The following is a 17,062-nucleotide window of genomic DNA, read 5'->3' on the forward strand; positions in this document are numbered from 1 at the left end:
CGAAACGGTATGCCGAAACACTCTAAAACTAAAATATCCAATTGAAAAAACAAAAACACTTGCCGCGAAATTGACAACCTTGAATCAGCTTATTGGCTTCATAACCATCAACCTAGGAAAAACCATTAAAAACCCAAAGGTATTTTCAGAGGCAAAGAAGCTTTTTTTATTCCTTGCCAACTCGAGTTAAGTTCGTGTATTTTTCAACCTATTTTCAAATAACTTTGATTAGTTGGGTGCTTTTACAAGATTTGTTATAAAAATTATTTCTTAAAAAAATATCAAAACATCTTTTTTTAATTTTTAATATCAAAATAATAAAAAATACTACAAAAATATTGATTGGAGGCGCTGGAGAGAGAAGAGAGGTGACGCAGTGACGCTGGGTTCAGGGGAGACCGGCGGAAAGGTGAAATGTCGGGGGCGGCAAGATCTGGAAAGTCTGAGCCTTGAGAGGATATCCTTTTCAGTTACCCGTCTATCATGCACTGAATTCCGGGGACCAACTCTGAAACGCTGCCTTCTTTTGTGTCAGCGGAAATCAATCAATCCTAGCTAATCCTCACCGCTCATTTCATTAGCATTGAATTCCAAGGTACTGTAGTGTGGTGCCTTTCATTTGCTTATAGAAAAATTAAGTGTAGTGATGACGATGGATCAGTTTGGAGAGAGGAGGCTTGAATGTGACTGCGGTTCTGGCTATAGTGGTGCTGCTGCTTAAACTTACGAAAAAAAAAAAAAAAAGTATTTTAAAAAAGTGAAATAAATTTCCAAAATGGAACTTTTATTTTAAGAATTTGTTTTTGGTTTTTTACGAGATGCATTTATATCATAAATAATAAAGATGATTATACATTGTGCTCAACTACAACATTTTTCCCCCCCTGTTGTTGCATGAATCTCAAAGAAAAAAAAATGAAATGAAAGAAAAGGATTGAAGTCATGTTATGAAATAAACACAACACATTCCTTAAAAAATAAAAAAAACAAAAATGATTCCTAATAGCAACAAAAAAAACTCCCCACCAAGTCATGAAAAGAGGTCGCATGAGCACGTTGGCACATGAAACAACATTCGCCAAACATTTTTTTTATTTTTTTACAATCCCAATTCTTTTGTGTCACTTTACTCTAGTCATAAATTTAAGCATATTTTTATTTGATGCTTAATTTTCTTATAACTTTCTTAATTTTATTTTGAGTTTTGTGGCTAATTATAGCCCATTAAGGCCTAATCAAGAAAAGATTAAGGGATAAGAAAAAAAGAGACATATTGCCTAATGGGTTAACTAATTGGGATCATACTCATGATCCTAGGTTTTTAGTTTTGTTGGATAACTCAAGTTGAATAGGGTAGATACAATGTAATATATTTTAAAAAAAAACAATTTGTCTCAAATTCACTTATAACTCTTTAATTTAGTTCCGGATTCAATCCAATTCAAGGTTACTTAAGACCTAATCAAGGTCTATCCAAGAAAATAAGAGAACGAAAAAAAAAAAAAAAATATATTGTCAAATAAAGTTAACTCATTAGGGTCGTGTTTATTAATTAGGTTGTAAATTTCACGTTTTAACCTAGATCAATACAATATATCATCATCTTTTCATTTCACCTCCTAAATCTCTTTTTTATTTAATCATTTGACAACATGTTTTTTCACATTTGAGCTAAGGGTAGACAAAGATTCTTTTTTACTAGATTATTTTTAAAAAGTAGATAACAAAGTTTATAATGGCTATCATCAGTTTATAACCGTTAAAACAATTTAAATCCAAAATTACCAAAAAAACTTATCCATTCAATCGTTATAATTAAACTTTGTTTATCTACTTTTTATGTTAAAAAAAAAAGCATTAATTAATTTGACACTTGTATATGGTGTTTGAAAATGTTATGATTGGATTCAACACTCCCAGCATCTATTTAATTAGTATTATTTAGAAAAAAGAAACCTTCCATTGTTTTTTGTTTTATTTTATCATACATTTAATTAAGCTCTTGAAGGAAGACACCCAAATCTAAGAATTTGTAAGCGTATATGAAGTTCAAATACAACAGGGAAAATCCCAAAAGGGAAGCACCAAAGAGGAAAAGAAGAAATGATCCATGGAGGGTTTTGTGCTCATGTCAATCAAATGGAAATCCTCTCTACCAGAAAATGCAGATAATCACGCTCTGGTTTTATTTCAAAAAAGCTTTTAAAAATAATTATTTTTTTATTTTAAATTAATTTTTCAGTGTTTCCATGTAGTTTTAATTAAAAATAATTTTTTAAATTAAAAAAATATTATTTTAATATATTTCTAAATAAAAAACATTTTACAAGACAATCCTACTAATATTTATAAACACCTTCTTTATATAATAATAATAAAAAGAAGTTCCTCGAGGAGGTGGAGCCCAACATTGATTCCAGGCAAAATAGCTATCAGAAGATTCAGAACTATCTCACTGGTTGCACCACGGCCTCATGGCTCTCTTCCTTCACACACACATAAACACACCCTAGCATGCACAACCACGTACATACACCATTTAAGAGAGTTTTAGAGAGAGAGAGAGAGAGAGAGAGAGAGCATTAATCTGGATAGATAGATTGCAAGTACACGAACGGAAGTCAATACCCGAACCACAAAGTTTTTGTTTTTAGCTGAGCTGGGGTGGTAATGATAGAAAGATTGCAGGGAAAGGATGGCAGTTTCATTACTACCCCTTCTAAGCAAGAAAGACATGGATGGTGCGTTCTTGACTCCCTCTTAAATGACTACTCTTCCAGCGTAAATTTTTGCAAAATCCAAAAAGAGGGCTTGTAAAAAAATAAATAAAATTTGGGTGGCGTAGCGAGTAATGAGTTATGGCAGCAAAAACAGGCACCAGCAGCAGCAGTAAATGAGCATCTTTGTTCTTGATGAGAGGGCATTCAAGGTCCCAACCAACACCAATACTTCTCTCCCACATTGAATACCACCAGCAAACAAAAGACTTTCAATTTTTTCCGATCTCCATATTTAAAGTTGGTAGAGAGAAAGGGAAACAGTTGTGTTTGCAGTAGCAGAATCAGGTCATCAGGAACCAGGACAACTCAAGGCAGCCTTAATTTGCTGGATGGTGGTTCCAATAAGGCTATTAACGGTATTCACTGACTCCAGGTTCAGTCTAGCAGATGGCAAGCTGCTAACTAATATTTGAAAAGCTACTGTGATTAGTGAACCACTCGACCTAGCCATGCGTCCTTGTGTGTTTGAGCTTGTGGATGCACCATCTCCTAGGTCAGGATAACCATCAGGTGAAATGGTGAATCCTGATGGCAGAAGAGGTATATAGGAAGGGTCCTCCCCACTCATTGCTATGTTGATAGCTGGTAGATCGACCGGACAATAGACTACAAGTGAACCTGATGAGTCGATGCAGCTCTCTTGAAGTATTAACATATTGTTCTGGCTAGTGTTGTAGGCCTGTTGCAGAATATTAGAGTGATTAAAGTCATTAAGCATGCATTTTACTTTATAAAGTGAAACAATTCGCTATAAAAGATAGAGAGTGAGGCAAACTGAGGTAGCCTTACTCGAAGAACAGATATGCAGTTCCCAGGATGTGACCCATTTGCAATATGGGCAACTTCTTGGACTGCATTGCCACTAGAGAGAACATCCCACTAAAGAAGTATCAAAACCAAAGGCAAAAAAATATCAGAAACACTTTAATTTCAAAATCGATGAATTGAACATGCCATGAATCATTCCACTTTCAATTTCAAAATCGATGTTACCTGTGGTCGAGTCTTTTCATCCTTGAAGAAATTGAAGACATTTTGAGGAGATGCTGGAAGCGAAAATGTAGTCGCCGCACTTAGAACTACACCATTAGGTTGGCCAGGATCCGTGTTCTTATGGAGTGTAATTCGAACTCCAACGTCATGCAACCCAGATAGTGTGCTCCATCGGTGGCTGTTAGATGTGCTTATGCTAGAACAGAAACTGCTGACCATTCGTTGGCCAAGTTTCATCATACTTTTCTTACCTTCTGGTGATGGAATTACTGGAAAATGAAATATCCAGTTAATCTCGTGATTAAGAAATAAAAGGATGTGATTATGGCACTAAACTTACCTCCTCCAAGATCTCGAGTTGAACTTCCTGACACCATTTGACATGCCACCCTTTCACACATCCTTTGCAGTGTAGCAAGCCACCGTTCTGCTCCAAAGGCCATACCACTGTGAATGAGATCCCTGTAAAAATGGTGGGTTGGGGCTTTGTCTTCTATCTCTACATGTTCCACCCAAGTAACCTGTTTCGCACTTCAGGTGAATAACTATGTGCGAAAAATAATTCAACGGCTTTCACTATTTTGAAATTGAAACACCAAAGTAATCACATAATGAAATTCTCAGGAGCAACTAGACAACCTTTGAGTATCCATTAGGCATATCCTGAATCAAGCATCCAGAGGGAAGCCTGTGACATCGAAATTGGGAAGCAAACTGTGGAATATCATATGAAACACTAACAATTGCCCACAAGCCTTGCTCAATTTGCTGGCAATACCGGAGGATACAGAATTCCCGAGTTGGAACCAGGGGTGAAAGCACCTGCAACTCTTCATACATCTGCAAGAAGCATGTTTCATATGATAAATCATTCTTCAAGCAAAAGCTGAAACAAAAAAGGAAAGAATTTTAAAGCTCCTTTTCTTTACCAGTTGCAAGGAACCGCTGTGATGACCCAACATTCCAGATGAAATGACTTCAATGGTCTTTGCCACAGACACGATGGTGGGAAATGATTCGACCCACTTGTTCTGCAAGCTCCAATCAGTGATGACACTCAGTGACACCCTTAAAAAGTAAGATATTTTGGGGGTCCAAGAATATTTATCGTTAGAGACTAAGAAAAAGACTTACTGAATCCATAAACATGTCAACCAGGGCTACACCATTCATGATAACAACACCTGAATCTCGGGATGATTCAATTCGAACATTGGGATTCTTTAAGTGACTCATAGCCCTTGGAAAGATCCTTTGGTAGCTATCGAGATTAAGAACATCTCTCCCATCAGTGGACGATTTCATCCATAAAGGTTCATTAGCTTGCAAAAGCCTCAACAGTTCCTCCATGGCGTTTGCAGCAACATCAGTCATGAGAGACTTGTCCATGTCCGAAATGCCAGGCGGTTGAAAAGCCAAATTTGAATTAATCGGGATAAGATCAAGATCAAGATCAAGATCAAGTGAAGGACCACCAAGACCTTGGCCACCAAAATTCCCCATTGATAAATCCAGTGAAGAAATGTGAACAGGTTGCACCGGAGGGAGTTGGGAAATTGGTCTCCCTATGTATTTAGCAGCAATGCTAGAAACTCTATCAAGCTTCAACAACCATGTAACACAAATCAACCAAAATTTAGCAAAATATTCCACAAATTATGCATGGAAAAATTTTTAAAAAATAAAAATGCAAAGATAGAGGGAGCTCAGAACACAGAAGCAAACCTCTTCTTTCAATTGAGCATTCTCGATTCTTAATTTCTGTTCGTCAAAATAGGAATCCTCCGTAACAGGAGTCGTCCCACAAGAGGGGCAAATAACATTCTTGAGCGCCTCTCTAATGGCTATATTCTCACACCGGATCTTATCATTCTCAGCTCTAAGAGAACTGTTATCTGCCCTTTCATGTTGAGCCTGGATCATTTTCCAACAACAACAAAACAACCTTTTAATTGTCTCAACAAAATTCAATTTAAAACAAAACAAAGAGACAAACAAAATGATAATCTTTAATTCACCTTCATCTGGGTCCTCCTGTTTTGGAACCAAAACTTGATCTGTCTTGGTGCCAAACCCAACTCTCTACTTAACTGTAACCTTTGTTTCTCATCTGGGTGTGGAAACTCCTTAAACATTCTTCATTCCCACACAGTACAACCAGCAGCAGCAGCAGCAGCGAAAAAAAAGAAAAGCATCAACAACCCAAAAAGACCGATATTTACAAGCAACATTACACACACGTCACATGTCCCCGAGAAGCAACAGCACTAATTATCATAGAAATGCATGATTGACAAAAACAAAGAAATTGCAATGTCAAAGAGTGCTTACGATTCCAACTTCTGAATCTGGAGAGCAGTGTGGCGGTGATAACGCTTCTTCCTCCTTTGAGGGTCAGAGGAATCATGGTCCCCGCCACCACCACCACCACTTCCTCCTCCAGCACTGCCATACTCCATTCTTTTCCCAAAAGAAAAGGTCTTTCTTTATAAACAACAACAGAAAGTTGAAGAGGAAGAAGCTATTAGGCAGTCCTCTATACCGCAAAGAAAGAATCTTTCAAGAATAATGGCCCATGCTATATACCATGCCTATCCATGGCTACCATAACATTCCTGTTGAGCACAAAGAAAAAAAGGACTTCATGATTTTTTATTTTCTTGGGCTTGTGGAGAAGTTGAGAGGGGTTTAAGCATTTGGTTTTTGAAGGCCTAAAAAGGCCACTAACACATCATATCACAAGGAGAGAAACAGCTGGAATGTCTAAGAATTTGCCATGATTTGAGAGTGAGTTAAGGAGAGAGAGAGAGATTTTTCAAAAAACACAAAAAGATTAAATCTTGGGCTCCAATTTAGCCTCGCCAACTCCCCCCCTCTCTCTCTAAAAAAACCAATAACACCCCAACTAAAACTCGAGTCGAGAACTGGTATGGTACTGTTACCTTACTAGGGTGTAGGAGTGTATAGTAAGTAGCAAGTAGTATATGATATATCGCTTAGTACACTTGTGGAAATGTGTGTAACTGATGGTGAGTGGGGTTTTAAAGAGGATCAGGCTTGTGGGCTTTCAAATTCTGAGTCACCAAACTCGAGGGAAAGTCTATGGAAGGAGAGAAGGGAGGCAGTCTGGGGCTCTTTCTTTCTCTCTCTAGTATTTAAGACACTCTCTCTCTTCCACACTCTTACATGCATTGCTCAGTCATGGCCAGATGTGCAAAAACAGGAGGGTTTTTCTTTTTCCTTTTCTTTTATTGAAAGCAAAGAAAGAGAGGAGGAAGTCAAGAAACAAGTATTTGGAGGAGTCACGAAAAGGGAAAAAAATGTCATGGCTGCAAGTCAGCCGGAGTTTGAATTTGATAATCAATTTCCGGCGAGTGATTTTGCTTTCTTTCCTGTCTCATTATAACGTTTCTTGACAAATATAATCTCTTTGTTTACTTTCTTTTATTGGGATCTTTTATTTTAGGGTTTTTTTTTTCCTTACAAAGGGTATGCAAGAAAAGACAGAAAGAAAACTGGTGGTATTATTGAGTCACTATACATCATCAAGGCATGTCTTGTGTTTTTTGTAATTAAGTGATTGGAATTCTTGTGTATTAAAGACAAATTTGAGTGATTTAACCCCATAATTATTTTAATTTCATCCATATTTGTTCAAATTTCCCTTCTAAATAATTTATAAATCTCTATTTTTTTATGCTCATAAATTCAGAAATTATACTTCCTTTAAAAATAAATAATAATAAAAAACAAAATGGGTCTACCCAAGCATGTTAATGTTATATACTCATCTCTCTGTATCAACCAAAGCTAATTAGAAAATTAAAAAAAAAATCACCAATTTACATTTTTACCTAATTAATCTACCCAAGCATGTTTTAATTATTAGTTTGAAAATATATTAAAATAATATTTTTAATATTTATCTTGATATTAATATATTGAAATGATATAAAAATTCTAAAAAAATAATTTGAAGTAAAGTAATAATAATAATAAATTAAAAATGCTTTTAAAATGGAAAATAAACCTGTGATTAATATATTCCTTAGTTGTTCTAGTTCCTTACCTCTTTTGCGCATGCACACCCTACAGAACAATGCGATAAAAGTCAAACTTGATACCTTTTTGGAGTGAATGAGTTCTGTCCACGATTCACAGCTAGATCACCACAAAATCACAAATTTGTGACAGTAGGACCCCACATTATAAAACATTTCTTTTCTCATTAAGGAAATGTTTGTTTTTGTCGTTTTGAAATTATTTTAAAAACAAATTTTAATTTTTTTTAACCTTTTTATTTTAAATTAATATTTTCGTATTATTTTAATATATTAATATTTAAAATAATTTTTTAAAATAAAAAATATATTATTTTAATATATTTTTAAATAAAACAAATTAAAAAATATTCACGTGTGCCTTCAAAACAGATCATGTGGACCACAGCCCTAAAATCCCTTTTTTGCTTTCTTTCTTTTGATTGATGTCAGCTTTCTACTTTCTTTTCAAGTCTTTTTTTTTCAAAGCTTGCTGACAAGGAAACCAAACAAAAGCCTCAGGAGATTTTCTATATGGTTGTGTGTGCATGTGTTAGGGGTGTTTTCGTGGTGTTCACGTGTAATTTTTTTTTTTTATGTTATTTTTTAAATTGTTTTTTCATTTAAAAATATATTAAAATAATATTTTTTATTTTATAAAATTTATTTTTGATATCAGTCTTTTAAAATGATTTAAGAATACCATAAAAAATTAACTTAAAGTGAATTTTTTTTTTTTTAAATTCATTACTGAAACAATGTTTCCGACAAACACTAAAAGGTATTTGACATAATTTCTACTTTTGTTTTTTTGTTTTAGACATTTTAAAAGTGTATTTTTAGCTTGAAAAAAAATATTAAATTGATATATTTTTAAGTTTTTTTAAATAGTTTTGACGTGTTAATATTAAAAATAAAAAATATTATTTTAAAATATTTTCTAGCAAAAATCTATTTTAAAAATCACTTTATACTATAATTCCAAACATCCCTTTTATTTTTATCAGGCTCAAGTTTTTCTAGCAAACATTTTGGCCATCATATAATTCATACACGTGAGAGGAATAAAGGGAACGATATATTATTTCTTATTTTTTGCTTAACGAATATTTTATTTTTTTTATTATTCATATTTTAAATTTTTTTATCAGGAGATGTTGCTTTTGTACTTGAAAAATTCCTCGTTCAAGTACTAAATATATTATAACATTTATATTTAGCATCCATTCTTCCTTAGATCATGTCCTCTTTGGAGCATAGGATCTTGTTACAATTGTAATATTATCTTTCGAGAATGTCCACCTTTTTGTGGATTTGATTCGATATTTGATAGTAAATTAGAATATTTTTGTTTCTCTTTAGAACATATATAGGATATTGATGCATGACATGTTGAATTCAAAAGGTAGGAAATGGAGAAACTCCAATGTAAATAAATAAATAAAGAAAAAAAATTAGCGATGACAAATGCCTAACTTTTGGTCCCTATTTTTCACGATTCAAACGTAACGTGGCAATATCATTTATTCTAATGCTTAAAAGGAGAATGATTGCATTATATATAATGTTTCCATGTATCCTAATATATTTTTTTAATTTAGAAACAAAAAAAATATTATTTACCTTTTATAAAATAAATTAAAAAATATATAAACTAACAAATCAAAAAAAACGATTTCTTTAATGCTAGTTAAATACTAAAATAAAAAAGTTATTATTTCAAGTAAAAGCAATAAATAAATATACACTTAAATGTTTTGCACTAGTTATCATTTTTATTTTATTTATTTTTATTTAGAGGCTAATTTTCCTTGTTAATAATAAAAGGATTTTTATTTTTATAAACATGCCAAAAAATACAACTAATTTATATAAAATACAAGAGAAAAAAAAATTAAAGACAAATTAATTATACTAATTTCTTTGAAGCATTATGAAACTAAAAAGTAAAAAGATCAATCACTAATTAAAAATATAATAAAACTAAATAGTTTTAAAAGATAAGAAAGAGGACATCAATCAATATTTAAATTAAAAAATAATATATATATATAAAAATAAAAGATCAAGAGTTGATGGACCTGATAGGTCAGGGCTAAAAGCCTAATCTGCCATTAAAAAATGCAGGCATGTGCACCTGGTAGTTTTCTTTTTCTTTTTGAGGAGCAAACAAATTAACCATCCTCCGCTTTATTTTTATTTATTTTTTAATAAAGAGACATGTCGTTTATTATGGCAAGTGACTTGTCGTCCATTGAATTGTTTTCTGGTCACCAGAAGGGACTAAAAAATCAAAATCAAGGTATTTACAACTCCAAAACTTCATAGAAACCCTCTATAAATATATTATCAACCCCAAAACATCATTTTATTACTTTTAAAATTGATAATTAAATTAATAAAAAAAATAACGGACCCTGTTTTACTTTTACTAACATGGTTATATGAAAACACCACCTTCATTGAACTTATTTTGAGAAGATGAATCTATCAACATAAAAATTAATTTTTTTAATGACTAAAATATAGCTATTTGAGAATTTTTTTTTTTTCTAAAAAAGTTTCAAAGAACTTTTTTTTTTTTTTCATAAAACAAAGATTGAAATGTAATGAAAATGATGTTTGATATTGAAACATGAATTTTCAAGAAGCAGAGATCAAATGATAAAAATTAAAAATTTAAGGATTAAACTCAAGTTTTCAGCGCCAAAAACTAAATGGGACATTTTTTTTGTTTCTTTTTAAATTTGATGCCAAAAAAAAATAAAATCATGTTTTTTAATTTTAAAAGTTAAATTATATATATATATATATATATAAAGTACATTGTTTAAAATAAACAGTACAGTGTGTGTTGTGAGAGGAGTTACCATAGTGTTTGGGTTAGAGTAAAATACCCGGGTTTTTTAGTTATTGTTATAATTATAATATAGGATATAGTGGCATGACAAGGCTGAATATAAAGGCGGAAAATATAGGAACTCCAATGAAAGAAATTAAATAAATAAAAGAAAAAAAAAATAGCAATGACATATGCCTAACTTTTGGTCCCTTTTTTAATGCTTTCGAAGTCGCAGTTCCATTTATTATAATTTTCTTTACGGCACCAAAGGAAAATTAGACCGGTGGACCCCCTAATCATAAATTAATCTCTAATTTTATTTATTTGGTTTTTTTTTTAGAGCCATAAATCCCCTCTCTAAGATATCCCACCAAGCACGCACTTTTTGAGAGAAAGAACACGCCCTTTAATTGTATAGATAAGTAGCAGCGATGAGAAAAAAATTGAAAAATAAAAAAAAACTAAAAGAAATAATTAAAAAAATTGAACTATAAAAAAAATTAATTAAAATTTTGAAAAGACCGATTAATTCGGTTCGATTTTGGTTTTATATATAAGTTTAAAACTGAAAAAACCGAACCGAATCCAAATAAAAAAACCAAGCCAAACTGGAAAAACCGAGTCAAATTAAAAAAACCGAGCCAAACTAGTTTGAACTGGTTTTTTTAAAAAAAACCAAACCGAACCGAAACTGGTTTCGGTTTGGTTTAATTTTTTTTTTTAAATTTTGATTTAAGTATTATTTTTTAATAAAAATCAAATCGAACTGAAAATAATTATCTGCAGTCCACAAAATCTAAGTTGCAAAAGGAAAAAAGAACAGATTGTCGAAGCTCTTACCAGGCAGTGAATGATGTTGGTCGCAAAGGGAAATTGTGGCGGTGACGGTGGTTGCAACCACCGTATCTGTGTTGTTGCACTGCTGAGAGTAAAGCAATAATGCTCTAATAATGTACCACCGTATCTGTGTTGTTGCACTGCTGAGAGTAAAGCAATAATGCTCTAATAATTTACAATGGTTTCGTGTGTGTATATATATGTGTGTGTGTGTTTCATCTCTCGAAGAGAAGATGAGCATTGAATTCATGCGAATGATCTTCAACGTTGAATAAAATAACCACAAGCTAGCGTCATTAAATTTGTAGTTTAATATATTATTCTTTTGTTATGATACCGCATTATTTTAAAGAAGTAATAGGCCTGATCATCAAATTTAATTTTTCTATATTTTATTGTTAGAAGAATATCAAAATTATTGATCAATATTAATCTCATCTATCTAACTAAAGACAACTAGACTTTTACTTAAACATAAAAGAATCACACTATTGAAGATAATAAATAGCTAACAAATCATTTTAATTATTTAATGTATTTGTTTTTCGTCTCTTCGATCAAAAATTTATTTATTTATTTATTTTTCTATATATACCCTTTCAATCTTGAGATATTAACCGAATATAATTTCAAAAATGCTATTTTGACATAACTCGAAATATACAATGCAAACTCGAATTATAAAAATAAATTGTGAAAAAAATATTAAAAATAACTATCTTTACAATTATGCTTCTTTGTTGACCAACACCAGATCCAATGCTCCCTCTATGTACATGATCATATGTAATGATTGTTTTACATTATTTGATATCTTTTACCTTGATGAATAACACATTACTTTTAGATATTGGTATGCTTTCATAAGTTTTAGATATTGTTTCTTAAGCATCACAAATCTAAACAAGTGAATGAATAAGAAATTATAGGCTTTGTATGAACTCAAATGAATGAATCAAATAATTCAAAGTAAGAACTTTTTTAAAAAATCTTGAAGTCTAGTTCCTTGTTATATCATATCTTAAACAAGTTATGAGATTTTTTATAGAGAAATCATAATGCTATAAATTTGTTGAAAAAACTATGGTATTTAGGCATAAACATACGGTGAATCAAACTTCAAGCTATAGTATGTTATTTTTGTCCATAACGATATCCTTATAGAATGAGAATCTTCAAATTCTTATTCCATATAATAGACAATTTTTTATTTGTTAGGAAGGATTTAAGCATGACTATATATTTCCTTTAGTCTTGCACTATTGATTGAAGAAAGAATCCATGAATATAGTTGCTTATGTGGCTTATATGTCAGTGAGTAAATACAAGGATATGCAATGAGAAAAACAAGAATTTGGAATTACTATAAAATTATAAAATTGGCCATAAAATCATAATTTTACCGATTTTACATGATTTCAGTCTGATTTTATCATTTTTATTTTTTATTCGATCTTGCATGACAAGTATATGTTAAATCGTAAAATTATATGATTTTATGAGTCAATTCGTTATTTTAACAACCTTGATCAACAACATATTAGTTCAAACAAATAACTATATGTTATGATAATGATTTTCGTTCTCCTTTCATTTGAGCATAGATTCAATTTTTATTGTAATTAAAATTGGTGTTTGACGATGTTGTTGAAAACTTCTACTAAGAGTGATATTTTATGATTGGTCAAGAATGTTAGGTTGTTTGAGATGCAACAAAATAAATCTCCTTGTGAGTTTGAAGATCATCTGATGCTCAAATTAATTTAGGTAGGAGAGAGAAATCTTATGAGATCGTATAAAATTTATTTATAGAGCAATCTTTAGGGTTGATGTAAAAGAAGAGGAAGAAGAAAATGCTCCTACGAAAGAGAATATGTTGTTGAAAACTTCTACTATGAGTGATATTTTATGATTGGTCAAGAATGTTAGGTTGTTTGAGATGCAACAAATACAACAAAATAAATCCCCTTGTGAGTTTGAAGATCATCTGATGCTCAAATTAATTTAGGTAGGAGAGAGAAATCTTATGAGATCGTATAAAATTTATTTATAGAGCAATCTTTAGGGTTGATGTAAAAGAAGAGGAAGAAGAAAATGCTCCTACGAAAGAGAATATGACATACTTTGAGATCTAAAGTTGTTTGTATAGCCTTAAATTAATCAACAAGAGAGTGCTTGTATAAAAGTATGAAGATCAAGGTATATCTATATCCATTTGGACTCAATATGTAGTTGAATCCAAGGATATTAGATTTAGTAGCTTGCTAGATTTATGTCCACTTAAGCTTGACTCGTAATCACACCCAAAAATTTTGAGCAAGAAAGCAAGTTAAACTTATATTTTCTAAGCCTAGTATTCTACCAAGCTTAAAGATATTGGGTATAGACACAAACTCTTTTCACCTATCAATAAATTATTACCCTATATTTGAAACTTCTAAACAAGTACTTAGACTCAAAAATATATATTTTTTAAAAAATATGTTTATCCATCATCTATCTAAACAAGTATTAAATATGATCTAAAGATTTTACATTAGCTCATGAATTTTATGACATGCTATTAATATATTATTCTAAATGGCTTGAGTACATGTTGGTTTCTTATTTGAGGGAAAAAAAAAATAAATTTCTAGCTTCCCTTTATCAATTTAAAACTTCAAAGTGAAAACTATTAAAATTTATGTTTTTCTCCTTTAAAATATTTTTTCGCTATGCCTCTGCTTGCATGATTCCTATAATAATAATCAATAGAAAAATTAGTCTGTTTGGGAGAGTGGTTTTTTTTCAAAGTACTTTTCACTCAGAAATGTATCAAAATAATATATATTTTTTTAAAAAATTATTTTTATATTTTAGCGCATAAAAATATCTAAAAACACCAAAAATAAATAAATAAAAAAATTTAAATATTTTTAAAAGCATTTTTTAAAATATAAAAAATAAACAGGCCCACACACGTAATGAATCAATTCATCTGCCAAAAATTCAAATTAATCTCTACTTACTTAGGATTAAGGACGATTTACAATAAGAAAGTTGTTGTCTTTATCAACCTCTGTGTGCATCAGTGACCTTCCTTCACTTTCCTTGTATTTTGCTAAGCTCGCACTTTAATTTGGGCCTTTTGGTGTAATCCCTTTACTGCTTATTATATTTTATTTTAGCTTATAAAGAAAAAACCATTAAGGTTTCATGATTTATTAGCCAACAATAATATTAATCTTAAGGTGGCGGTTTGGTACGAAGTCTAAAAGAATGTATAGAAGTAAATTATTACAGGAGTAATTATCACTAGAATAGTTTTTGAGAGTATAATAAATATTTTTTAAGGATATTTAAATGTGTTAATAATGTCAAGTCATCAGTTCTATTAATTTTTAGATCATTTTTTAAATAGAAAAAATTGATGGAAGCTGGGATTTATAAAACAATGTTTCAAAAGTAAATTGAAATTTGATCTTTAAGATTATCTTTGTATATGCATTCAAGCTCCATACACCGACCATTTTCTAAGTACAAAATAAAAAACAAAAAATTGGTTCACTGTTAACCCTTTTGGGGGCATAAGCATTCTGATCTCTAGTTTCTAACATCTTCTCGAGAAAAAATTGTGACATCTAGCTAGTTAGGTCTTGATTTAAAAATTGTTTGGAATTATAGTTATAATTATTTTTTTAAATATTATATATTTAAAAATATATCAAAATATTATATATTTTTTATTTTTTTAAAATTATTTTTAATATCAGCATATCAAAATGATCAAATAAAAAATAAAAATTTTTTCAAATATTTTTGAAATATAAAAACAAATAGAAGATTAATCTCTTAGCCACAAATTAATTTAAATTAATATATGCATGTTGTTGTGATATTTTCAAATTAATGAAAGAAGACACAGATTCAACCAAAGATATGCATAAAATAATACTCGATCACTTCACAAAAACCCAAGTGTTTAATGCAATGAACTAATCCAATATTAACTAGAGCTGAATATGATTAGGATAGGCAATTTTCTTTTCTACAAGCATAATCATAAAAAGTATGTAGAATATAATGACAATCGATACCCAGATCACCATAATTGATTAAGAGAAATTCTCGAGAATATCCAAAACTTAAATTATCTTGACATAATCAAATTCAAAGAAAAAAAAATCATCTCTATAAGATAAATCTAAAGCTTTAATTATATAAGCAATTCTGCCTCATTTGTATTCTTAATTCCCTAAATAAGCGAAGAAAAAACCCATTGTAATAATGAAAAACCCCCACCAATTCGGCATTCAAATTCTTGCACATGCCCTGATGCATTTCAAAAGTTTTATCATGACCACAGCTGGATCATATACATCTTCCATAATTGCTGAGCAATACAAGGACTGATTACAACTTTTTTTAAAAAAAGTCTATATAGAAGCTGAGAAACACCACTGTTTTTTTTTTTTTTTTTTTCAAAAAGGGTTTTAAAAAAAAAATTAAAAAAATTTATTTTTTTTCTTTACTTCAAATTATTTTTTTTTTGGTGTTTTTAGATATTTTGATATGTTGATTTTCAAAAATAATTTTTTAAAAAATAAAAAAAAATATTATTTTAATATATTTATAAATAAAAAGTACTTTAAAAAACAACTGTAATTACAATCATATAATATTTTTAAAGTTTTCCTTGATAGAAGGCTTATAAATGATGATAAAAACATGATGAGGATGTATCCATGGATACTGTTAATTATTATAGTATGAAGAATAGTTAAACAAATTAAGAAAGGATGCCATCGCCATTTTTCTTTTTTAAACAAATTAAGGTACCGCAACCAATTTGATTGTAATTAACAAATGTGATGGTAGGTTAATCACGCGATATTGCTAGCTAAAACATTGTTAAAAAACTTCTAGCTAGTAAGCTATATATATATAGAGTAATTAAACCCTAATAAAAAGGCCATCAATTAACCTCTGATTTTCACAAATAAATTAGTTTCAGTGCTTTCTTGAAACTACTTGGTTATTTCAAAGATATCTATAACATAATGTTGGATGTATTAGTGAATTGTTTCAAATTGAAAGTGAAATATTTCCAACTTTTAATCATTTTGCGTTGATCATATATAGCACTACATAAATGTACTGTAGCCTTTTCTCTCAATTTTTCTTGCAACATTCTTGAACTTATCTCTACACCATTAAAGCTTCTTGAGATTTCAAGTATGATTAAGTGTGTATTTAGTATTGTGGTGTAGTGCGTTTTTTAATTAAAAATATATTAAAATAATTTTTTTTTTGTATTTTAAATATTTTTACATTAAATTCAATTAAAAACACATTAAAAAATATCATGTTGATATATTTTCAAATGAAAAACAATTTAAAAAGCATTTTCAAAAGTAAAAACAAACACTCACTAAATATATGATTTTATTAAAACGTGTTGACTTTTTTAAAATTTAGATAGCGAGACTCAAACTTTTTAATATATCGTTGCGTTACGTGTCAATATAACATTCAATTAACACCAACCACAAAATACAGATTTTTTTTGCATTGACATTAAAGATGATAAA

The 17,062-nt window shown here is 30.2% G+C and overlaps 1 protein-coding gene across 1 annotated transcript; it reads right to left on the reverse strand.

Moving 5' to 3' along the window:
* Window positions 1-2,344: 2,344 nt before the first annotated feature.
* On the reverse strand, window positions 2,345-6,793 carry LOC118044343 (homeobox-leucine zipper protein HDG11). The gene is made up of 10 exons (XM_035052608.2): window positions 6,105-6,793; window positions 5,792-5,909; window positions 5,499-5,687; window positions 4,908-5,375; window positions 4,703-4,804; window positions 4,413-4,613; window positions 4,114-4,294; window positions 3,774-4,042; window positions 3,570-3,659; window positions 2,345-3,459 (listed from the first exon to the last, which is right to left on the reverse strand). The coding sequence occupies exons 1-10, from the start codon at window positions 6,230-6,232 to the stop codon at window positions 3,070-3,072; spliced, it is 2,136 nt and encodes a 711-aa protein (XP_034908499.1). The 5' UTR covers window positions 6,233-6,793; the 3' UTR covers window positions 2,345-3,069.
* Between the last annotated feature and the right edge of the window lie 10,269 nt (window positions 6,794-17,062).

The sequence above is a fragment of the Populus alba genome, chromosome 12 (assembly GCF_005239225.2).
Source record: "Populus alba chromosome 12, ASM523922v2, whole genome shotgun sequence".
Lineage (NCBI taxonomy): Eukaryota > Viridiplantae > Streptophyta > Magnoliopsida > Malpighiales > Salicaceae > Populus > Populus alba.

Bases quoted from the DNA above. Each gene is read 5' to 3' on its own strand.
- LOC118044343 (XM_035052608.2), bottom strand. From the start codon at position 6,232: ATGGAGTATGGCAGTGCTGGAGGAGGAAGTGGTGGTGGTGGTGGCGGG. The intron at 4,295-4,412 runs GTTGTCTAGTTG...AGTGCGAAACAG, and splicing joins TGCCTAATGGATACTCAAAG to GTTACTTGGGTGGAACATGT. The intron at 3,660-3,773 runs GTAACATCGATT...ATACTTCTTTAG, and splicing joins ATGAAAAGACTCGACCACAG to TGGGATGTTCTCTCTAGTGG.